The sequence below is a fragment of the Eubalaena glacialis genome, chromosome 1 (genome assembly GCF_028564815.1).
Source record: "Eubalaena glacialis isolate mEubGla1 chromosome 1, mEubGla1.1.hap2.+ XY, whole genome shotgun sequence".
Taxonomy (NCBI): domain Eukaryota; kingdom Metazoa; phylum Chordata; class Mammalia; order Artiodactyla; family Balaenidae; genus Eubalaena; species Eubalaena glacialis.
In genome coordinates this window covers 37,373,800-37,396,500 of record NC_083716.1, presented here as the reverse complement: position 1 = coordinate 37,396,500, position 22,701 = coordinate 37,373,800, and the positions used below count along the sequence as shown (strand labels likewise).

Here is a 22,701-nt window from a genome sequence, read left to right as displayed (position 1 = left end):
CTTCTTGGTTAAAGTTATTCCTAAATATTTTATTCTTTTTGATGCTATTATAAATGGGGTTTTTTTCTTATTTTCTCTTTCTGATAGTTTGTTGTTAGTGTACAGTTTTTGTTTTGTATAGTGTTTCTTGTATATTGATTTTGTATCCTCCAACTTTAGTGAATTTCTGTATTCTAAAGGTTTTCTGGTGGAGTCTTTAGGATTGTCTATAATATAAAATTCTGTCATCTGTAAACGGACAGTTTTACTTCTTCCTTGCCGATCTGGATACAGTTTGTTTCTTTTTCTTGCCTGATTCTCTGGCTCAGACTTCCAGTACTAATGTTAAATAGAAATGGTGAGCGTGGACATACTTGTTTTGTTCTTGATCTTAGAGGAAAAGCTTTCAGGTTTTCATGGTTGAGGATGACATTAGCTGTGGGTTTGTCATATATGACTTTTATTATGTTGAGGTATGTTCCCTCTCCAGTCTGTTGAGAGATTTTATCATGAAGGATGTTGAATTTTGTTAAATACTCTTTCTGCATCTAGTAAAATGATCATATGATTTTTATTCTTTATTTTTATTCTTCATTTTATTAATAGAGTATATCACATTTACTGATTTGCGTATGTTGAACTATCCTTGCATCCCCGGGATAAATCCCACTTGATCATGGTGTATGATCCTTTTAATGTGCTGTTGAATTCGATTTGCTGATATTTTGTTGAGGATGTTTCCATCTATGTTCATCAGTGATATTGACCTGTAATTTTCTTTTTTCTAGTGTCCTTGTCTAGCTTTTTTATGTGGGTAATGCTGGGAGAGAGCTGTGATTTTAATTTATCAAATGGGGTCATAAGATTAAAAATCTTGAACAGTCACTTAAGTTTTTTCTCCCACATTATATAATAATATCTGAAAGACCTTTCATAAATGCTTGTGCTTTTTCTTTATTTTTCTCACAACGTCAACTGTGATTAGCATATAGGAAGATAGAAACCTACTTGTATGTAGGATAGTAGATTTAATTTTAAAGATCTTTTTATGATCTTAAAAATGCCTTCTTAATTGAACAGATTCATTACATAGGGTACTATCATCTCTCATCTAGGATGCATGAGAGCCTGCCACAGACAGGAGGAAAAACTTAAGGGCTTGTATGTCATTACTATGTGAGATTTGACATTTTTCTCTTATGGAACAGCTACATGTAGGGCTGCCATATAGGGGCTTAGTAATGAAGCAAACTGATATGTTTAGATCCCAAATGTTATTACAGGGGTGACTGTCAAGGTCTTCCAGAAATTTAGAAAAATAAATTCCTGGAGCAGTGTGCATGTACCCTCAAAGTGTTTGCATGTACAATACATTCCAGATTTATCAAGTCAGTATGTTTGGTATTTGTTCTCAGGAATCTACATTATAAGCTCTTTTGCCAATTCTCTAAAACTAGAGAACCACTGTTGTAAAAAAGGCACTGTAAAGAGAACAGCTTAAAATTTAAAACATAAAATTGCACTAAAGTAACCAAGTTAATATAACCAAGGCATGTTAGATTATAAATTTGCACATATCTAGAACCAGAATAGGTTACTGATGACAAAAGTTATGTTTTTCTGATATAATGATATGTCTTAGAGATAGAAAAGGAGAACATAAGCGATGTAGCTAAATTTCAAAAATAATTCATTTAGGGGGACCTCCTTGGTGGTCCAGTGGGTAAGACTCTGCAGTCCCAATGCAGGGGGCCTGGGTTCAATCCCTGGTCAGGGAACTAGATCCTGCATGCATGCTGCAACTAAGAGTCCGCATGCTGCAACTAAGAAGCCCCGCATGCCTCAACTAAGAAGCCTGCATGCTGCAAATAAGACCTGGCGCAGCCAAAACAAATAAATAAATATTTTTAAAAATTCATTTAGGATTATTGTTCATGTATATAAAGATGCATTAGACACAGAGAGTCTGCTGTCAGGAAGTTTGGAATCTAGTAAATGAGAGTGACAAACATATTATTTCAGTATAACCTAATGTGCTCAGATGCATAGGATAATATGATGGCACACACTAAAAAGAAAACTATAAAATACACTTTTTAAAGATTCATTGGACAGTTACCAACTGAAAGTAACAGGTTTCTTAGTGAGGAGAATTTCAATCCATCTCTCCCTTATAACTGTCCTCTGCTCTTATGGATTTCATATTATATCTGGGGCCTTTAAGCATGAGGAATTCAATTCTCAATGTGCTTAGTGAGACTACCAAATAAAAATATAGGTGAAATTGACAGATAAGTGGCCAGTGGGGGAGTGAATGAAGGTCAAAGGACATGTTGAGTTGATTATATCAGTACAGTATTGTGTAGAAAATTCATAAAAATTGTATTAGAGTTGTGTATATAAAGTTCACACATACCAACATCAAACCATGAAGTGAAATAGAACAGGAAAAATATTTAAAAACCAAAGAATCAGATTCTTATATGTTTTGAAGTAATTTTCCTAGGATATGAGATACTCATCAGATCAGTTATTATATCAATGGAAATTGTATGAAGACATAAAAAGATAAATTTGTGTATCTGGAGAATTGAGAATTATGTTTCAAGAGTTAATCATGTAATCTGTGAGAAAAATGTGAACATAGTTTATACTGGACAGTTGTGTGAGATGAGTTAATTTGTCAAATATTAAGAATTAAGTTTTAGCTAATAGTGCATCTTCTCTGGACATAGTTTAATCTATACCAACTATGTTCTTGTACTTATATAACATTTACAAAATACTTTAACATACATTACATATTAACTTATTTGGCCCTCTTAACACTATTCTGTAGTAAGTAGGGCAGGTAGAAATATCCTTATTTTAGAAATGTAGATATTAAGCCTGAAAAAGACAAACTTTTATTTATTTTTAATTAGCTGAACTCTTCTGTACAGATTTTCAGTTTCTAATAATATCTGACTATATCCCAAGCACAGTGTTCTAAGCTCATTGATTATCTTGATCTTCACGATAACTCTGAGATAGGTGGTATTATTGCTATTATTTTCCATTTTACATTTGAGGAAGCAGCTATGGGGTCAAGCAGTTTATTGACAGTTATGCAGCTAGTGAAGGGTAGGGCTACATTAGACTTGGCATAAATTTAACCATTTTTCTCCTAATTTTACCTGTGAAAGTGTAAGGTACTCAGTTTGCAAATCACTAATTTAGTAGATCTATAGTATAATTGTACTGTAAAACTGTTCTTTAGTCTGCCTTAGGGTATAATTCCCTACCTTCTATCTCATAATAATAATAAAGATTTGTGGTAGACAATTTAAATAACATAAAAGCTATAAAAAGAAAGTAGAAGTAACTAGTAATCCCACTCAGAAGTAGTTACCAGGATTTTCTTGCACATCCTTTGCTAACTTTTTCTGCTGTGACTTAATGGAACTACAATGTTTACATAAATTGGTGTATGCTATGTATGTTTTGCAACCTGATTTTTCTTTTTTACTCAATAGCTTATTTCTGTTTTTCATTAAAAGTGTGCTTTCATACGTTTCCTATGTTTGAATATTGGCTTATATGGTAACTTTTTGATTTTTATTAAGGTTTGCTAGATTAATAATAATTTTTTTTATCTTTAAAGGACCCACACATGTTAGTCCAACCATCACTGAAGACCAAAAGAAAAGTGAAGAAATGCAAGAGAGCATTTCAGAAGATGAGGAAAACATTCGAGTTTTACAAGAAAATAATGAAGAGCTGAAAACACGTTTACTCATTGTTGAGAATGAACTTAAAAATGAAAAGGAAGAAAAAGCAGAATTAAATAAACAGCTTGTTAATTTGCAGCAGGAACTCTCTTCTTCTGAAAAAAAGAGTTGTAGTTTTAGTGTAGAGGTCCAACAAATTCAGTCGAATTATGACAATGCGATTTCTGAATTACATGTGCAGAGAGGTATAAATCAAGAACAGGAGGAGAGGATCATGAAATTGTCCAAGGAGATAGAAACTGCTAGAAGAAACATCACAAATAATGTTTCACAAATAAAATTAATGCAAACAAAAATAGATGAATTGCGTACACTTGATTCAGTTTCTCAGATCTCAAACATAGATTTACTCAGTCTCAGGGATCTGTCAAATGGTTCTCAAGAGGATAATTTGCCGAATACACAGTTACATCTTTTGGATAATGATTATTTGATAAGTAAGCAAGTTAAAGAAAATGGTATTCAAGAACTTGGTAGGGAAAGGTCTTTCCACTCTACTGTTGAAGCCATTTGGGAAGAATGTAAGGAGATTGTAAAGAGTTCCTCCAAAAAAAGACATCAGATCCAGGAACTGGAACAACAAATTGAAAAATTACAGGCAGAAGTAAAAGACTGTAAAGATGCAAACAATAGACTAAAAACAGAGGAGAGGGAGAATAAAAATCAAGATGATCTACTAAAAGAAAAAGAAAGTCTCATACAGCAGCTGAAGGAAGAATTGCGAGAAAAAACTGTTGGTCTTGATATTCAAGTACAGCATGTAGTTGAAGGAAAGAGAGCACTTTCAGAACTTACACAAGATGTTACTTGCTATAAGGTGAAAATAAAGGAACTTGAAGCAATGTTAGAAACTCAGAAAGATGAATGTAGCCATTCAGCCAAGTTAGAACAAGAAATTATGGAAAAGGAATCTATCATTTTAAAGCAAGAAAGAAATCTGAAGGAACTTCAAGCAAATCTTCAAGATTCTCTCAAAAACGCCAAAGATTTAAGTGAAAGGGAAGTCAAATTGAAAGAAGAAATCACAAAATTAACAAACAATTTGCAAGATGCAAAGCATTCACTTCAATTAAAGGAAGAAGAAAAAGAAACAAACTGGCAAGAAACAGAAAAGTAAGCTGAAAGTTACTAAAATGTTTGAAAATATGGGAAGCATTTATTGATTTTTCTGTGTAGCTTTTAAAGAATTTGGGTGGGCATATCTTAATCTGGTTAAGTATAGCATGTATGATGACTGAAGAACTTCAGTTTTGTTTATATAAACCTTTGGAACCAAATGTTATATGCAAAGATCTGTTTACAAAATCTCCTGAAATCCTCCTTGAAGGATTTCTTCGTGGTTTGGACATTCCAAATTTGTGAAAAGATCTAATTTTGTAGATTATTAGTAGCTCACGCATATGATTCTAAGTGATTAGTGATATGTCACTATAGATAAGTGATTTTTTTTTTAGGTTGAAAGAGGAGCTCTCTGAAAGCGCTGCTCTTACCCAGAATCTGAAAGCAGATCTTCAGAAGAAGGAAGAAGATTATGCTGAGCTGAAAGAGAAACTGGCGGATGCCAAAAAGCAGATTGAGCAAGTACAGAAAGAGGTAGGTTATTTGAAAAGGTGTGTGGCCAATTTAAATGATAAAGATTGTTTTCCTTATATATCAAGTTTAGACACTAAGTTTAGTATTGACCAGAACATTTGTCAACTCCATAATTTTTCTTAAATGATGAGAAAAGTTATTTCACAAAAGAAAATTTAGTCAGATTAAACAAACTGAAGGATGTCTAATATTAAGAAAAATATGTGCCTTATGTAAGATTAGAACCTTTTTTTTTCTTTTAAGGGCTGCTAAGTTCAAGTCCCCCCAGAAAAGTAAATAGCAAACTTTTGTTTGCAGATAGTATTTAGGAGAGTATGTAGTGCAATTGTAACAAGTTTTTATTATAATTTGATTTAAAAATAGGAAATATAATCACATGATTCCAAATTTGAAATATATGAAAATATGTATAGTGAGGGGAAAAACTGCCTCCCAGCCATCAAGTTTCCCTCCAAGGCGTCAGATTTTACCAACTATTTTTTTTCTCTTCACTTCTCCCTCCTCCCTCTGTTTTTCCTTCCTTCTCTTCCTATAAAAAATGGAAACATCCTATAAACACTATGTGAACCTTGGTTTTTTTCACTCAATATTTCCATCTCAGGATATAAAGAGTCTCCAAATGAGCTTTTTTTCTTTTTTATGACTCTGAACATTTATTTACCATTAATCAGCCCCGTATTGTTGGACAATTAAGGTAATTTCCAGTCTTCTGTTAATCATGCAGTGATGTCATTTTGAACATTTGCAAGTCTTCCTCTGGTATAAATTCCTAAAAGTGGAATTTATGAGTCACTGGTTTGTACATTTGTAATTTTGATATTTATTATGCTTTTTAGAGATTATGCCAGTTTACTCACCAGAACTAATGTATGAGAACAAGAGAGTATTTTTCTCTATACTCTTATCCACAAAGTATTTTATCATATTTCTTTGATATTTGCTAATTTGACATGAAAATAGTGTATCTCAACTATAATTCTAACTTGCGTATCTCTAATTATGAGTGAACATTTTTTGGTTTAAAATTCATTTGTATTTTTTTTTCCTGTGGTCTGTATATTCATATTCTTTGTATTTTAGTTTGGGTTATTGTTTTTCTTTTTATTATTGCTTTATGGGAGCTTGTTACATACTTAGGAAATTAACTTTTTTTTTTTTTTAATTTAAGGGTGGCAGTGGGAATAGTCATAGATTTCTAATACAAACCAAATACAAAAATCAAACAACCATAAGAATAATGAAAATCTAAATATGAAAAGCTAATCTTTTAGGAGAAAAATAAGGAGACTTTTTTTTTTTTTTTTTGCCAATGGTAATGGATATGTAAGGATATTGACAACAACATTGGAATAGCAGAGGAATTGAAAATGCTATACATTGATCAATGGGAAACTAGCTAAATTAATTATATTGCATATACACAATAAAATACCATGAAGAAAGCAAACACATATATAGTCTTTGGTTGAACCATATACCATTCTAAGTGCTCTATATTACATATACTATCTCACATAATTTCCCAACAATACTACTATCCCATTACATATGAGACAAGAAGTTAAGTAACATGCCCAAGATGACACATATATATATATATTTTTTTCTATGTCTTAATATTGACATTCAGTCCAGTAATCCTCCACTGTAACAGCTCCTTTACTTTGCAGTGAAAATTGATTTGTATATTTTCTGGAAATTAACTTTTTAAGGATATTAATTGTAGATATCCCCCTATCTCTCCCCCACATTGCCATTTTTCATTTTGATTATGTTCCTTTTTTTGCCTTGGAGCAACTTATTTTTCTTTTATGACTGTTGGATTTTGTATTATAATTAGACTTTTTTAAAAAGCTGAAGTAATTTTAAATATTTTTCATTACTTTGAGTTAGTTACAAAAAAATACTTAAATGTGTAAGGTCTGAAGAATATTGATACAACAAATGCTTGTGGGTCTCATCCATTTTCTATGTTTCCTACCCCCACTGAGGTTACTGTAATGAATGTTTTGTGTTTATCTTTTTTTAATCTTTTAAAAATGTAAGTTAAATCATATTTTTTTTTAATCTCTAAACATTATGACGTGTTCTGAGACATTTTCACATCATATTCCTGACATTTGTGTATGGTTATAATTAATCACTTTCACTGCTGTGTAATACTCCATTGTGTGACTATACAATTTAGTTATCTATTCTATTGACCATTTAGATGTTTCCATTCTTTGCTCTTAGAAACAGTGATCCTATTTTATACATGCCCTTGGTACACATGTGCAAGAATTTGTATAACAAGGGGTGGAATTGTTGGGTCAGAGAATGTAAACGGGTATCTTATGGTTTTAAGTTGTATTCCTCTGATAACTAATGAAATGGAGTGTCTATTTTTGTTTTTATTCACTATATGTCTGTTCCAGTTTTCATTCTGTGAAATCCATTTGTTCATATTTTCTTTTAATTTTGCTGTCCTTTTAAAAAAATTATTATTGTGTTGAATTTCTTTATTCTTGGTTCTAATTCTTTGTCAGTAAAATATATTGCAAATACCTTCTAGTTTACCTGTTGAAAGTCAGGCCTCCTCTTTCTATGAATGTCCTCAAAATAAAAGCCAGTCAGTGTTCTACTTATTTCTGTGATTCTTTTTTCACTTAATTTTTTTTGTTATCTCAGTATTTCCTATTTTTTTGTTAGTTCCTCAGTGCTTTTAAAAAGATTTAAAACATTTTTTTATACAGCATTTTTTGTTGTTTTCAACAGAGGATTGGTTACTTTCTTCTAAACTACCTGACATTGAAGTCCTGGAATAATTTTTTATTTAGCATAAGAAAACTCTCACAATAGTATAGCATTAATGTAAATTAAAAATGAATGGAAAGAATGGATATGAACTTTTTTATTAAATAAATTATAATTTTCATGACTATTAGGCCTATACTGGTAAAGGAGAAGCTCCTGCTGTGGACCTGGTACCCTCTGCGTCCATTTCCTTTTTCTGTGAGCAGAGGTTCTTTTTTTTTTTTCCCTGCCAGCTTCTTAAGCACTCTGATACCTGGAAGCTTTGGCCTAAGACCTATTTTATCATTTATAATGATTTGTACAGATATTTAAATTGTGTTTTCCACTGCTTTATTAGTGGTTAAGTTCCCTGATTCATGTTAGTGTATTTATTTAGCAGGATTTTGATTTAAGTACAGTGATAAGTACTAAGTTTTTATGATAATATGGGAAAATGCTTGTGTTATAATGTTAAGTAATAGAAACTGGACCCAATTTTATATATATAATAGGATTAAAATTTTGCAAACAATTTGTATAATAATATAGACTGCAAAGAAATATAAAAATATATATTTTGATTATTTTAGGTAATGGCATTCTAGGTAATTTTTTAAAAGGTCTACTTATTGCATTATTTCTTATAATGGATATGTATTCATTCATAATAAGGGAAATGTAATAAAATTTTTGATTAATGGAAGAAAAATCCAAAAATACCACCATAGATGAAATGCAGAATATATGTTGTTTCTGATAATTATACACAGAAAGTTTCCAGGCCACGCAACAAGTATTTCAAAGTGGGCTAGATTAGAAATGTAAGACAGTGAAGATGACCTAAACTGTAATTAGGCATAGGAAAATGTTTAGTCAGATCAGCAAGTTAAAAATCATAATTTGGAAAAGCACTTGTTTGTCATTCAGAAGCCTGAATTGTTTGCTTTCTAGGAATGTAATTTTTGGATTGTTTGCTTTCTAGGAATGTAATTTTGGCCAGGGCAGCCTTTGTTTCTCCCCTCATTGGATATATATTACTTACCTTTGGATTTAGTGTAGATTCTGAACTTGTAAAATAAATTTCGAATGACATTTCGGTTTTAACACCTCAGGATCAAGACTAGAGTTTCTGTAGGTGGTAGACAGGCCTGAAAGCTTTATAAATTCTGGGCAAATGACAGGTAAATGGATTAAATACTCCAAAATATAAACTGCAGTCCTAGCCCTATGCACCTTATTGCCTTTTGTTAGGTTCCTTTCACTTAGCTAAGTAGTCCAGAAGGAACTTTGGATTTACATTCCTATTATCAGTCCACATGTTGTTCATAGTATCCTCAACAAAACAAATAAGGAAATAACCATTAGGCTGTATTTAAGCCTTCATGCATTTTCCTCATTTCTGTCAAATGTAATGTATGAGCAAGGCCTGTGCAGTTTGATTTTGAATTACTGATTGTGAGATCTGGTCTACCTCTCTTGACTTTACTACAGGATAGGCTAGAACACCATTCCTTTGTCTTTTCTGATCTATTTAAAACAAATTTTTTTTTTTTTGGCTGCGTTGGGTCTTCGTTGCTGCGCACGGGCTTTCTCTCTAGTTGTGGTGAGCGGGGGCTACTATTTGTTGCGGTGCGTGGGCTTCTCATTGCAGTGGCTTCTCTTGTTGCAGAGCTCGGGCTCTAGGCGCGTGGGCTTCAGTAGTTGTAGCACGCGAGCTCAGTAGTTGTGGCTCACGGGCTCTAGAGCGCAGGCTCAGTAGTTGTGGCACACAGGCTTAGTTGTTCTGCAGCATGTGGGATCTTCCCGGACCAGGGATTGAACCCGTGTCCCCTGCATTGGCAGGCTTATTCTTAACCACTGCACCACCAGGGAAGTCCTCTTAAAATGTTTTTTGTTTTAGATTGTTGTAATGCAGGTTGTTTATTTCTGTTAAGTGATATCCTGGCTGAAGATTCTTGGAGTATAGAAACTTCCTGGTTTAAGATACTATTTCTGAACACCGTGATGATCAGTAAGCATTATCAAACATGGTATAATTGACTTGTGTTCATATGGAGCTAGTTACTCGGTTCTTTAAAAATGGCTTCTTTTTCCAATTAAAAACTTTTCATTATAATACATTATTAGGAAATTTTTTTAAAAATTAATTTATTTATTTTTGGCTGCGTTGGGTCTTCCTTGCTGCGTGCAGGCTTTCTCTAGTTGTGGCGAGCGGGGGCTACTCTTTGTTGCGATGCACGGGCTTCTCATTGCGGTGGCTTCTCTTGTTGTGGAGCACGGGCTCTAGGCACGCGGGCTTCAGGAGCTGTGGCTCACGGGCTCAGGAGTCATGGCCCGTGGGCTCTAGAGCGCAAAGTGGTGCACAGGCTTAGTTGCTCCGCGGCATGTGGGATCTTCCCGGACCAGGGCTCGAACCCGTGTCCCCTGCATTGGCAGGCGGATTCTTAACCACTGCACCATCAGGGAAGCCCAGGAAATATTTTTTAAGAAATGCAGGTAAAAGTGAAAGCCTTCTCCCCAATCTCATTTCTCTCTTCTTAAATATGACCACTCTTGACAGTCAGTCCGTCTGTGTTCTTTTAGATCTTTTTATATGCATTTTACATAATAAATATATGTAAATAGTGCTTGTATGGTTTTATTTTTATAAATGGGATCAACTATATATAAATAATTGCTTTTAAAATATATTATAATTTTAAGATTTTTTTATAACAGAATTTAGGAGGTATCTCTTTTTAACTAATGTTTTATTGTATAGATGACTATTTAACATTCCTCTAAGGGTGGGTATTAATAGTGTTTTCTGTTTTTCAAAATAAACAATGTATGATGTCAATTCTAATAATAATAGGAGCTTAGTCTGGATTGGTTGTTCTGAGTTTACATGTATCATCTCATTTAATTTTCACACAAATATTAGGGATAGGCATTTTTTTAACTTCCATTTTATGACTAAGGAAGTAGGCATTGAGAGAGAACTTGTCCAAGTTCACTTGGCCAGTAAATGTTAGAGCCAGGATGGAAACTGAAGCAGTCCTTATGTGCATCTTGGTGCAACACGTAGTTTCTGTATATTATTGGCAGACAGTTTATATCTGTAAAATTGATGAAGATGGTGTTTATTACTGGAAGTCCCATATTTTTGAACAAAATAAGCCAATAAAAATAAATATTATTAATGTATGATTATAAAAGGAATATATATTTATTGTAGTAAATTTGGAACATACAGAAAGCCTAAAAAGAAGTGTAAAAATCACCTGAAACCAAACCCCTCAGAACTACTATTATTTTATTATTATTTATTTTTATTATTATAAAAAGCATGGAGATACCATGCTTTTTTTGAAGGGGAACTTTGTTCAATTAACTTCCTTCAGTTTTTGAGATCTCTAGGATTGGTATCATGGAAATTGGCCTAAAGGTGTACATAGATTACCTGCTATCTCTCTTCCCTTCCCCTTCCCTTTCCCCTCCTCTCTCCTCCTCTCCTCTAAGATTTGCATACTAATTCATAGTGCTTTTTGATTTCTTTAATAGGTTTATAGAATTAAATTACCAGTAATACCAAAAGTCAATTGACCTTCACTTGCATGGGTACCTTTTGATCTTATAATTGTTCCATTTTCATTCTCTATGTGCCATTATTAGCTTTTGAAGTATTTCTTATATTACTGGATCACATTACTTAATAGATCTTAGAAATCTGAGCCAGTGTTTTTCCCCTAGAGTATCTCTATTGATTTTTCCATGATAATGATTTTGCTGTTGCATGCAAGGGTCTATGTTGTTTCTTTTTTGAGAGCACTTACAGGGTTTGAGAGTCTTAAAATATTGTAAAAAGAAAATGGCCTCTTCATATGTATCTCCCTTGGAGTATCAAGAAATTTTCTGATAATCTGAAGCCATATCATATCAAGAAATTTTCTGATAATTTGAAGCCATATCATGTATGTTAGAATCTGTAATTTTTCTAATGTGCTTTAAAGGACATGAATCTTTGAACGAGTGACCATGAATCTTAAACAAAAAGCAATTAGTATTTCTAGAAATATTTAATTTGATTTATTACTTTGCAGGTATCTGTAATGCGTGATGAGGAGAAATTGTTGAGGATTAAAATTAATGAACTGGAGAAAAAGAAAAACCAGTGTTCTCAGGAACTAGATATGAAACAGCGAACCATTCAGCAACTTAAGGTAACAGTTTTGTTTTTAAAGGTGATTTTAGTAGATTCTGTTGGTATATTTTAGTGTTTAATTAAATGTATCAGTTCTTTTTTGTTTTTTTAAAGTAAGAAATGGATAGTTTTATTTGAGCCAATCTGAGGATTATAACCTGGGAGACAGTCTTTCAGAAAGCTCTTAAGACTGTTCTACCCATTAGAGGTCAAAGCAGGGTTTACATACCTTTTGAGACAAAGGGTTATACATCAAATGGTATATTGTTGACAGTTTACACAATCCAGATCTGCAGTACAAAGGGAGTAGTGGGTAGTCATGGCCCCTTTCACCATAAGAAGGAAGGTTATCTCCTAAGGCGTTATCTTGCTGGCACCAGGAGAAAATAGCTCTTTACAATCCAGCAGGCATTCCTGTGTCTTCTAAGGAAGGGTTAATGCAGATGCATAATGCACACTAAAGCGGGGTAGGGGGTGGGCACAGAGAGAACTTTATATTTGAAGAAAAAAAATTTTTTTTTCCTTATCCTGCCTTAAAAATGTTTTGTTTCTAATCACAACTCAGTGAGAACTGTCAGGTGGTAAACCCAGCCCAGTTGTCTGGTCAGGGTGCGCAGCACTGCTGGGGTTGCAGCGGAGGTGCGTTTGCATTTGCGGTCAGGGAAGGGCCCTGCAGCCCCAGCTCTGCCGGGGTCAGGGTTAGCTGGGACCCCTGCCTGCAGTGCCCGAGGTCGAGGCCCCCCCACCCACCCTGGATTTCGGTGTCCTGGGCACCGTCTGGACAGCAGGTAGCTGCAAAGTGTGGGCTGCGGCTCCCAAGCACCGCACCCTCCCCTCGGTGGAGCCGACTCCACAAACCGCTGCTTCTGGGTCTCGGACCAACTGTCTCTCCATCTGCCGCTGCAATAGGACGTCCCAAGGTTTAGGGAGATTTCCAGTCCTCGGGAGCAGGGTTTCTGGGGGGACTGTCTCCTAGTCTGCCTGCATGTTCCCCTACACCCACAGAACAAGAGTCACGATGTTTTCAGGAGACTTTTTGGAAGCCTTTAGGAAAAAAAGCTGTTAAAAAAATCCTGGGGACTTAAGGGTCCAGTAAGATCCCACATGCTGCAGAGCAGCAGAGCCCATGCTCCCCAACAGGAGAAGCCACCGCAATGAGAAGCCCGCGCACCGCAAGGAAGAGTGGCCCCCGCTCGCTGCAACTAGAGAAAGCCCGCGCGCAGCAACGAAGACCCAATGCAGCCAAAAATAAATAAATTTATTAATTAAAAAAAAATCCTACTTTCAGGAAGACAATTATTTCACGATTCCAACACCTTAGGGGACTTTGGGGAACAGCTGTGAGTACTTGGTGATAACAGATGATTTCAGTGTCAACCCAAAGGTATGGTGAGGTTTCAAACCAGATTGAAAACCTGTTACAGTGCACCCCTATGTAGCCAGACACCATCTATTGATAGGTTCTTTCTATCACTGTCCAAGCAACCCCGTGCTCGGTTCTCTGTATGTTTCCATTCCCTTCCTTCCACCTCCGTCACTCTCCATCTGTTTCCCTCCCCGTCCGTCCACCTCCTTCGTTCTCCGTCTGTTTCCGTCTCTGTCCGTCCACGTCTGTAGTTTTCCATCGTTTTCCTCCTTCATTCTTTGTCTCTTCACCATCTTTCCATCTCCAGCTGATTTCATAATAGTATTCAGACATTTCCAGGTTCTGTAATGATTATTCTAAAACTTATAAAATGAGAAGATATTGCTGAAGTTAGATGAGAGAAGGAGTGAAGGTTGGATTACCTGGCAGGTTAAAACTAGAACTGAAGGATTTCCAGTGCCCAGAAATTAACCTTGCGTCCTTTTCAAACCGCCCAGCTACTTTTTACGTATAGGGCATGTGGGGACCCTATTTTTTCTGCATTTTGAGTTTACTGTTAAGGAATTTATTTATGGTTTTCTTTGTTCCTCCCACATTAAATACATAGTAAACTTTCATTTCTCTCTCTTTATGCTTTTTGTGTTGTGTAAGAGAACATACATGCTAGCTTGAAATGTTGAGTGAAGAAAATGATTTGGCATTTTTGGGGTACATTAAAAGTTTAAAGTTTGGGGGTTTTGTTTTGTTTTTTCTTATTACCACTCTCACCCTGCCCTTTTCTCTGAGGTGAAACAAACTTGGGAGCTTGAGACTATTAGTCAGCCTTCTAGGAGACAGATTTCAAACTTAATATTAAGCCCTGTTTTCAAGTCCCACTATTAAATAATGGGGTATAGTTAAGTTACATTTGCATTTAATTTATATTCTTTCATTTTGCAGGAGCAGTTAAGTAATCAGAAAGTGGAAGAAGCTATACAGCAGTATGAGAGAGTGTGCAAAGGTCAGAAACAAACCTCTACTTCCAGTACTAAAATGACTGCAAAATAAGTAGTTAGAATAACAATTGGTTTAATATTTTCCTTTGAAAATTGTAAAGTTAAATAAGGGCAACATAAGATGTAACTTTATTAAAAGAGAAAAGCATTGATTCTAAAGGGTAACTTACCACTGTAAAGTTTATCCTTGGAGAAGTAAAACATTAAGAAATATTCAGTCAAAGCAACATTGATTTCTAGGTAATGGCCAGTATTTTGTGGAAAATAAAATTAAAGTTATATAGGTCACAATGAATGGAATGGATTTCTAGTCAAAATAATATAAAGGTTATACTTCAAATAAAGTATCTTTAAAATTAAAAAATATTTTTTAAATGTTTTTAAAAACTATTTAATACTTTAGATTCAAATTGTATGTGCTAAATTTTTTTTCTCAATTTGGATTGATTTTTTTTATTTGAAATATTACAAAATTATCTTTGTAGATGATATATACATATTTCTGTTCATAAAATTATGCAGATTCCTCTCCTTCCCATCAGTCGCCCCTTAACGTCTTAGTTGTGTGAGTAATAGAGCTGGGATTTGAACCCATGTCTGTTTCAGTCTTAAGTTCCAGACTGTCTTCACTAATTCATGCCATTTGTACTTGGCCAACTAAAGAGCAGGTGTAAGACAACAAGATTATTACTTATTTAGATGACTTGGACTTTTGTGGGGTTCACTTGGATCAGTAACTTGGATGTGAAAATATATCTCTGCGCACAGTCCTATTTTCTCCTACCTTTTTAGGCCACTGACCTCTAACATCTCCTATTTCCATAATCTTTTTGGAGTTTCCCTTTACTTTGGCTCCTTTGTCATTGTTGGTAGATGTGAATAGATATTCTGAAAAGCATTCTTTGGGCCAGGATATAGTTTTTATCGTATTTTAATTTTTTCTTTCTTTGCCAGATATTGAGACGTGTGGTGTAGGCCCATTCTGAGTACTTTTAATCTTCCATCTTCTCCATGCTCTTTAAACTTTCTCCCAGATCACTTGTAACCTACATATTTTCAAATCTTTTAGCTTTTTGCAATCTTTCCTTTATTTTTTAATTATTTTGAATTATTGTCTACTCACTTTCTTTCATTTTCATTTTTTAAGTAGTATTTATTGTGTATGAGCATATTTTTTCTAAATATAAAGGTAAGGCATAGCTTGCCCCCTTTTGAAACTCTTACCTCGGCTTTTGTGATCTATTCTTCGGGTTACTGCCTTTCTTTCAGAATGAGCCTCAGCCACTTTGACAAATTTCCTGATTAAGCCATCATCTTTTTTTTTCTTTTTATTTTCTCTCTTGAAGAGTTCATTCACTCTTGTGATTTTAACTATGTATGAGACATTCCCTGACAAACAAAAAAGTGCATTTTTAGCTCTTGAGGCTTTCCCTGGCTTCTACATTTCTATTTAAATACTGAATGCCATTCACTTAGCTATCTTATTAATTTTTTTAAATGGAGATATACATACCATAAAATTTACCCTTTAAAAATGTACAGTATGGTGGATTTTAGTAAATTCACAAGCTCGTACAATCACTACCACTATCTAATTCCAGGACATTTTCATCACCCTAGAAAGAAACCCTGTACCCATTAGCAGTCACTCCCCATTCACACTTCTGCGATAACTCCAATCTCTGCCTCTGTCTTAACATGGACATCTTCCCTTTGAATGTGTCTGTGTCTTCACCCTATCTGTCTCTGTCCAAATTTCCCTCTTCTTATAAGGACACCAGTCTTATTGGATTTAGGGCCTACTCTAATCCAGTATGACCTTATTCTTAACTTGATTACATCTGCAAAGCCTCTGTTTCCAAGTAAGGTCATATTCACAGGGAGTAACAATCAACATATCTTCTAATCTACTCTCCAGTAATATGACCCCTTTTATTAACAAAAATTTTTTTTGGTTATTTCAGACATTAGTTTTTGTTACAGACATTAACATGAATATATTTGTGTAAAAGTCTTTGGGCACACATGTAAATATATTTGTATGGGAAATTCCTAGCTGTGTAATTGTTGGCCCAAATGTTCTATTTAAAATTTTGATGAATTTTGCTAAACTGCTCCCCAAAGTCATTATACCAGTTTATATTTTCAATAATACTGTATAGAGTACCCATTTCCCCACATTTTTGCCAGTATTAGGTGTTATCACACTTTAAACTTATAGCCAGTGTGATAAGTGAAACAAGGTATCACATGGTTTCAATCTTTTGTACTTATGTACATCTGGTATACTGGTATTCTGAAATAAATTTGAACTATCACTGAGTATTTTTTTGTTTGTTTTTGGCCACGCCGAGCGGCTTGCGGGATCTTAGTTCCCCAACCAGGGATCGAACCTGGGGCCCTGGCAGTGAGAGTGCCATGTCCTAACCACTGGACCACCAGGGAATTCCCAGTCACTGAGTATTTCTAATCCAGGGTTTTACATGACATTTGTGTGTCATTTCTTTATATAGCTTTCAGTGATCCTCTCCCCTGAATGTTAAACACTTGATTGCTTGTTCATTTGCCAGGCATTTATTTAGCTATGATAGTTCATAGATACCTTTAGATAGCTTTGATGAGATATCTCATTCCTGTCTTTATGTTGCTTTATTTTCTGTTTTATTTGTTGCATATTTCTGGATTCTTTCCTGAGATAAAATGTAAGTTATTGGAGGCAGTGACTGATATAATAATGCTCTTGTTTCTTTTACTGTTCCTACCTTTCAAATAATAGGTGGATAGCCATTAACGAAGTTAACATTGGTGTCCTGGGCCTTTACTGATTGCTATCTAGATACTTAAACTCCTTCTTTTGAACCCTCTAATTTAGAGCAAAAGATAGGGTGTAAAAGGAACAGATTCTTTGAATAAAATTAAAATTAATTGTATAATCTGAATATATTTGCAAATCATGCTTTTTGAAAGAAAAAGTTTTAGATAGAATACCAGTACTCCTTTAATCCTAAAGAGGAATTCTGTTTCATTAGCTCTCCTGGCAGCTTACATCAATGAACAGAAATACTGAAGATTACTCTTTAAAATTTTTTCTCATTGTTTTGTTTTAGGCTTACTTTATATTAAGCATTTTTAAGGGAGCCATCTTTTGATATTTGTGTCATTTTTTTTGTCACTTTTAGTGCCCTGAGTTTGAGCTATGTATTTATAGATTCATCACCTCTGACATTCATAGCAGTCTTGGTAAGAGGTGTCAGAAGTGAGCCCTGCTACTATGTGTCTATCACCAGAGACGATAAGCCAATTGTTCCTCCTTATCTCTTTCTATCAGGCAGGATTAGAATAGAATTGTGTATAAGCCATTATTGTAGTGATTTTTCAAGGGCCGGAAACAGTTTTGGTAAGGTTATAATAGTACAGTTATTCCTAATGAGCTGGTTTTAAAAACACTAGGAGTAAATATTTGACTTTGAAAATTTTTCTAGAAAAAATAATTACTTGAGATTTAAAAATTAAATTTGGGATTGAGAATTTATTGTTTTTAGGAGGTAAAAGTTTTAGTTTTGGTTTGAGAATATTAACACTAAAAATAAGTGTTTTGACAAATAATGTTTTCTCTAAATCCCAAGATCTGTGTTATTAGTACGGGCATACCTCAGAGATGTTTCATATTCGGTTCCAGACCACCACAATAAAGTGCAGATCATAGTGAAGCAAGTCGCAATTTTTTTTTGGTTTTCCAATGCATATAAAAGTTATGCTCATACTATATTGTGGTCTGTTAAGTGTGCAATAGTATTATGTCTAAAAAAACAGTGCTCATACCTAATAAAAAAATACTTTATTGCTAAAAAATGGTAACCATCACCTGAGCCTTCAGGGAGTTGTAATCTTTTTACTGGTGGAGGCAGGGCCTGGCCTCGATGCTGAAGGCTGCTGACTGATCAGGGCGGTGGGAGCTGAAGGTTGGGGTGGCTGCGGCAGTTTCTTAAAGTAAGACAATGAGATTTGCCGCATCAGTTGACTCTTCCTTTCATGAACAGTCTCTCTGTAGCATGCACTGCTGTTTGATAGCATTTTACCCACAGTAGAATTTCTTTCAAAATTGGAGTCAGGCCTCTCAGACTCTGCCACTGCTTTATCAACTCAGTTTATGCTATATTCTGAATCCTTTGTTGTCATTTCAACAGTCTTCACCAGGATTCCGTCTCAAGAAACCACTTTCCTTGTTCATCCATAAGAAGCAACTCGTCATCTGTTCAGGTTTTATCATGAAATTGCAGCAGTTCAGTCACATCTCCTGGATAACTTGCTGCAGCTTCTACATTAGCACTTGGCTGCTTCACCTTGCACTTTTATGTCTTGAAGACAGCTTCTTTCCTTAAACCTCATGAACTAACCTCTGCTAGCTTGAAACTTTTCTTCTGCAGCTTCCTTACCTCTCTCAGCCTTCGTAGAATTGGAGAGAATTAGGGCCTTGCTCTAGATTAGGCTGTGGCTTAAGGGGATGTTGTGGTTGGTTTTGATCTTCTATCCAGGCCACTGAAACTTTCTCCATATCAGCAATAAGTCTGTTTTGCTTTCTTATCATTTGAGTATTCACTGGAGTAGCACTTTAAAGTCTCTTCAGGAACTTTACTTTGCATTCACAACTTGGCTGTTTGGTGCAAGAGTGCTAGCTTTTGGCCAGTCACGGCTTTTGACATGCCTTCCTTACTAAACTTACCTTAATCCTTTCATTTCTAGCTTTTGATTTAAAGTGAGAGACGTATGACTCTTCCTTTCACTTGAACGCTTAGAGTTCACTGTAGTGTTACTGATTAGACTAATTTCAATATTGTTGTGTCTCAGAGAACAGGGAGGCCCAAGGAGAGGGAGAGACGGGGCACAGCTGGTCATTGGAGCAGTCACAGCACACACAGTGTTTATGGATTAAGCTTGCTGTCTTACATGGGTGTAGTTCATAGTGTCCCAAAACAATCACAGGAGTAACGTAAAGATCAGTGATCATAGATCAGTGTAACAAATACAACAATAATGAAACAGTTTGAATTATTGCAAGAATTACTAAAATGTGATACAGAGGCAGGAAGTGAGCAAATGCCGTTAGAAAATGGCACTGATAGACTTGCTTAATGCAGGGTTGCCACAAACCTTCAATTTGTAAAAAACGCAGTATATGTGAAGCACAATAAAGCGAAGTGCAGTAAAATAATAGTTTTTATTATTTTTATTAATAGTTTAATTATATTGAAAATTGTTAGTTTTATCTGAAAAGATTGCTTTTCCATCCATTTATTCTTGCATTCATCCAAGCATCCATCTGTACATCAGTTATTTATTTGATCCTTCATATATGCCAGTACTGTTCTAGACATTGAAAATATAGCAGTGAACAGGACAAAGTTTCTGTCTATGTGGAACTCATATTCTATTATAGTTAATAAAAGTGTATTTTAATTTTAGAAGAACTCAAAAGAAAAATTGGATATCTAGATGTAGATGTTAGTAATTTCTAAAATGTTCTTTCCAAATTTTTAGATCTAAGCGTTAAAGAGAAAATAATTGAAGACATGCGAATGACCCTAGAAGAACAAGAACAAACTCAAGTAGAACAAGATCAAGTGCTTGAGGCTAAATTAAAGGAAACTGAAAGACTGGCCACAGGTGAAACAAGATTGCTTAAATATCTCAAAGCATACTCTTTCATTTTCTTTATTTTCCTAGATTTCTTTCCTTTTTAAACATAGTTTAGCGTTTATAATAATTCATAATGAAAAAGTATTTGGTGTGTTTTTGGAACATCCTGTCACTTGTCATTTTTCATTATGATGAAAATTGTTGTACCTAAGTCAGAGAAGGAATAAGGACACTTTCATAATAACTGGATGATAGCTTGCAGTGTTCCCCAGATGTTAAGAATAAACTTTCAACTGAGTTTCACCTCTGTATAGCAACTGGTATCATCTTATATGTTTATCTCAATAAATACTCTGACTCTATCCTTCAGAATATCATCAGTGGGTTGTTTTTGTTTTTAATTTTTGAGAACATGAAGTTTCCTATATATTGGCATGCATTTATACTGTATACTCAGAACACTATTCAGTGGGTTATTGAGACGTTTTTGTAGTTCTTCTCTAAGAATTTGGTAAGCTCTTAGAATGGTCTCGGTTCTATCTTGGTCTGTGTACTTCTGCTTCTGGGCTCTGCTGATTCTTGTCTGTATCCCATGCCACATATAGCTCTATGTGGTATAACTTTTGCATGTACTTTAAAAATAATTTTATGTTTTCAAATCAGAATTGGAAAAATGGAAGGAAAAATGCAAAGATTTGGAAACCAAAAGCAATCAAAGGTCAACTAAAGAACTTGAGGATAACACAGATGTACTTAATATAAAGCTCAGTAAGCTTCAAGATGAGTTACAGGTATGATTTTTATCTCTATATGTAATTGTATCTTTATATATATTCATTATATTTCTCATAAAAGGATAATTTAGTAAATATTTTATAATTAATTTAGATATGGATGAACCAATAGCTGGGAAATGTTAATATATAATTTTTCAGTATACACTCAAGTGACACAGGGAAGAAATTCCCAAGATACAAGCTACTAAGGAAGTACCAATGAAAATGCAGTGGTTGGGTCTTCAGTTTTACATATTTAATTTTTAAATCATCACTTCTTATGTCTTTGTACCTATTTTTCTACGCTTTAAACTTCTAACTCATCAAATACTGCTGTGGAGAAGATGACTCTTAGGAAAATTATTTTGATTATTGTAAATTTAATTATTAAGCTGGAAAAGAATAGAGTTGAATGTCTGAACACTGGAATACATTTGAAACTATACTACTACAGAGAAGATATTCTGTTTTGTGTTTATATGTTTTTCCATGTTTAGCTTTCACATACTATGTATAGAATACAACATATGGGGGAAATTTTTTAATGGGACTTAAAAATACTACGTAAAATTTTGTTCATTTTATTTATTAGAAGTTGCAATCCAACTGTAGTTTTGGGATTGAAGAAAACATAACAGTGATTTTGAAAAGACTGCATCTAAATTATTTTCTTAAATTCAGGCTGTATATAATCAGATACTGAACAAATACAAAAGAAATCAGTTACTTTCTTTTGTAACTATTAATTATATACTTTAGAATTTACCCCTTCCACTCCATTAATTATGAAAAAAATAACATTAATTACATTGAGAATGTTCATATTAAGGAATACCGGTATGTTCTACATTGTTCTAAAATAATGTGATCACATATCTTAGATAATAAACGGGATTTTTAAATACATAGCTTTTAATGTGGTACTACTGTTTTTGTTTCAAATGAAGTTTTACTTGAATTTTTTTTTTTTTTTTTTTTTAGAATTAGCTTTTTAAAAATTTATTTATTTTTGGCTGTGTTGGGTCTTCCTTTCTGTGTGAGGGCTTTCTCTAGTTGCGGCAAGCAGGGGCCACTCTTCATCGCGGTGTGCGGGCCTCTCACTATCGCGGCCTCTCTTGTTGCGGAGCACAGGCTCCAGACGCGCAGGCTCAGTAGTTGTGGCTCACGGGCCTAGTTGCTCCGCGGCATGTGGGATCTTCCCAGACCAGGGCTCGAACCCGTGTCCCTTGCATTGGCAGGCAGATTCTCAGCCACTGCGCCACCAGGGAAGCCCTACTTGAATTTTGAATGTATAAATTAGACATTTTTGAACCCAAAGGATCTATGGAAACCTCTTTGAAATTTACTGATCAACTCTATTTTCTGTCCAGCTGTTCCCAATGTTCCTTAAACTAATAAATGTTTGCCCTGTTGCACAAGTTATTCTTTGGCATCCTGTGTACCCAGGAAAATTTTATTTTTGGAACCATACAATTAGAAATGACTACCATAAATCAATTTTTTTTTTAAATCTGGCATTTAAGAAGGCTTGGTTCTCTGTAACTCTTTCAGAAATTTCAATTGTGTCTTCTTAAGCTCACTGTTGATGGAAAGTCCTCAAATGCACTTTATAGCAAAATAAAGTTTA

General features: G+C 34.5%; 1 protein-coding gene and 1 non-coding gene across 2 annotated transcripts in view; one reads left to right on the top strand and one right to left on the bottom strand.

The window, feature by feature from the left end:
• Nucleotides 1-22,701, top strand: part of KIF20B (kinesin family member 20B) — a 74,558-nt gene that overhangs the window by 36,365 nt on the left and 15,492 nt on the right. Inside the window, exons 20-25 of the mRNA XM_061195329.1 lie at nt 3,623-4,862; nt 5,204-5,342; nt 12,200-12,319; nt 14,606-14,666; nt 20,200-20,325; nt 20,962-21,089. Coding sequence (XP_061051312.1) covers nt 3,623-4,862; nt 5,204-5,342; nt 12,200-12,319; nt 14,606-14,666; nt 20,200-20,325; nt 20,962-21,089 — 1,814 coding nt within the window. The remainder of the gene's footprint in view (nt 1-3,622; nt 4,863-5,203; nt 5,343-12,199; nt 12,320-14,605; nt 14,667-20,199; nt 20,326-20,961; nt 21,090-22,701) is intronic.
• TRNAE-CUC (transfer RNA glutamic acid (anticodon CUC)) lies at nt 17,034-17,106 on the bottom strand. Its single transcript has one exon. It is a non-coding gene; the product is annotated as a tRNA-Glu (tRNA).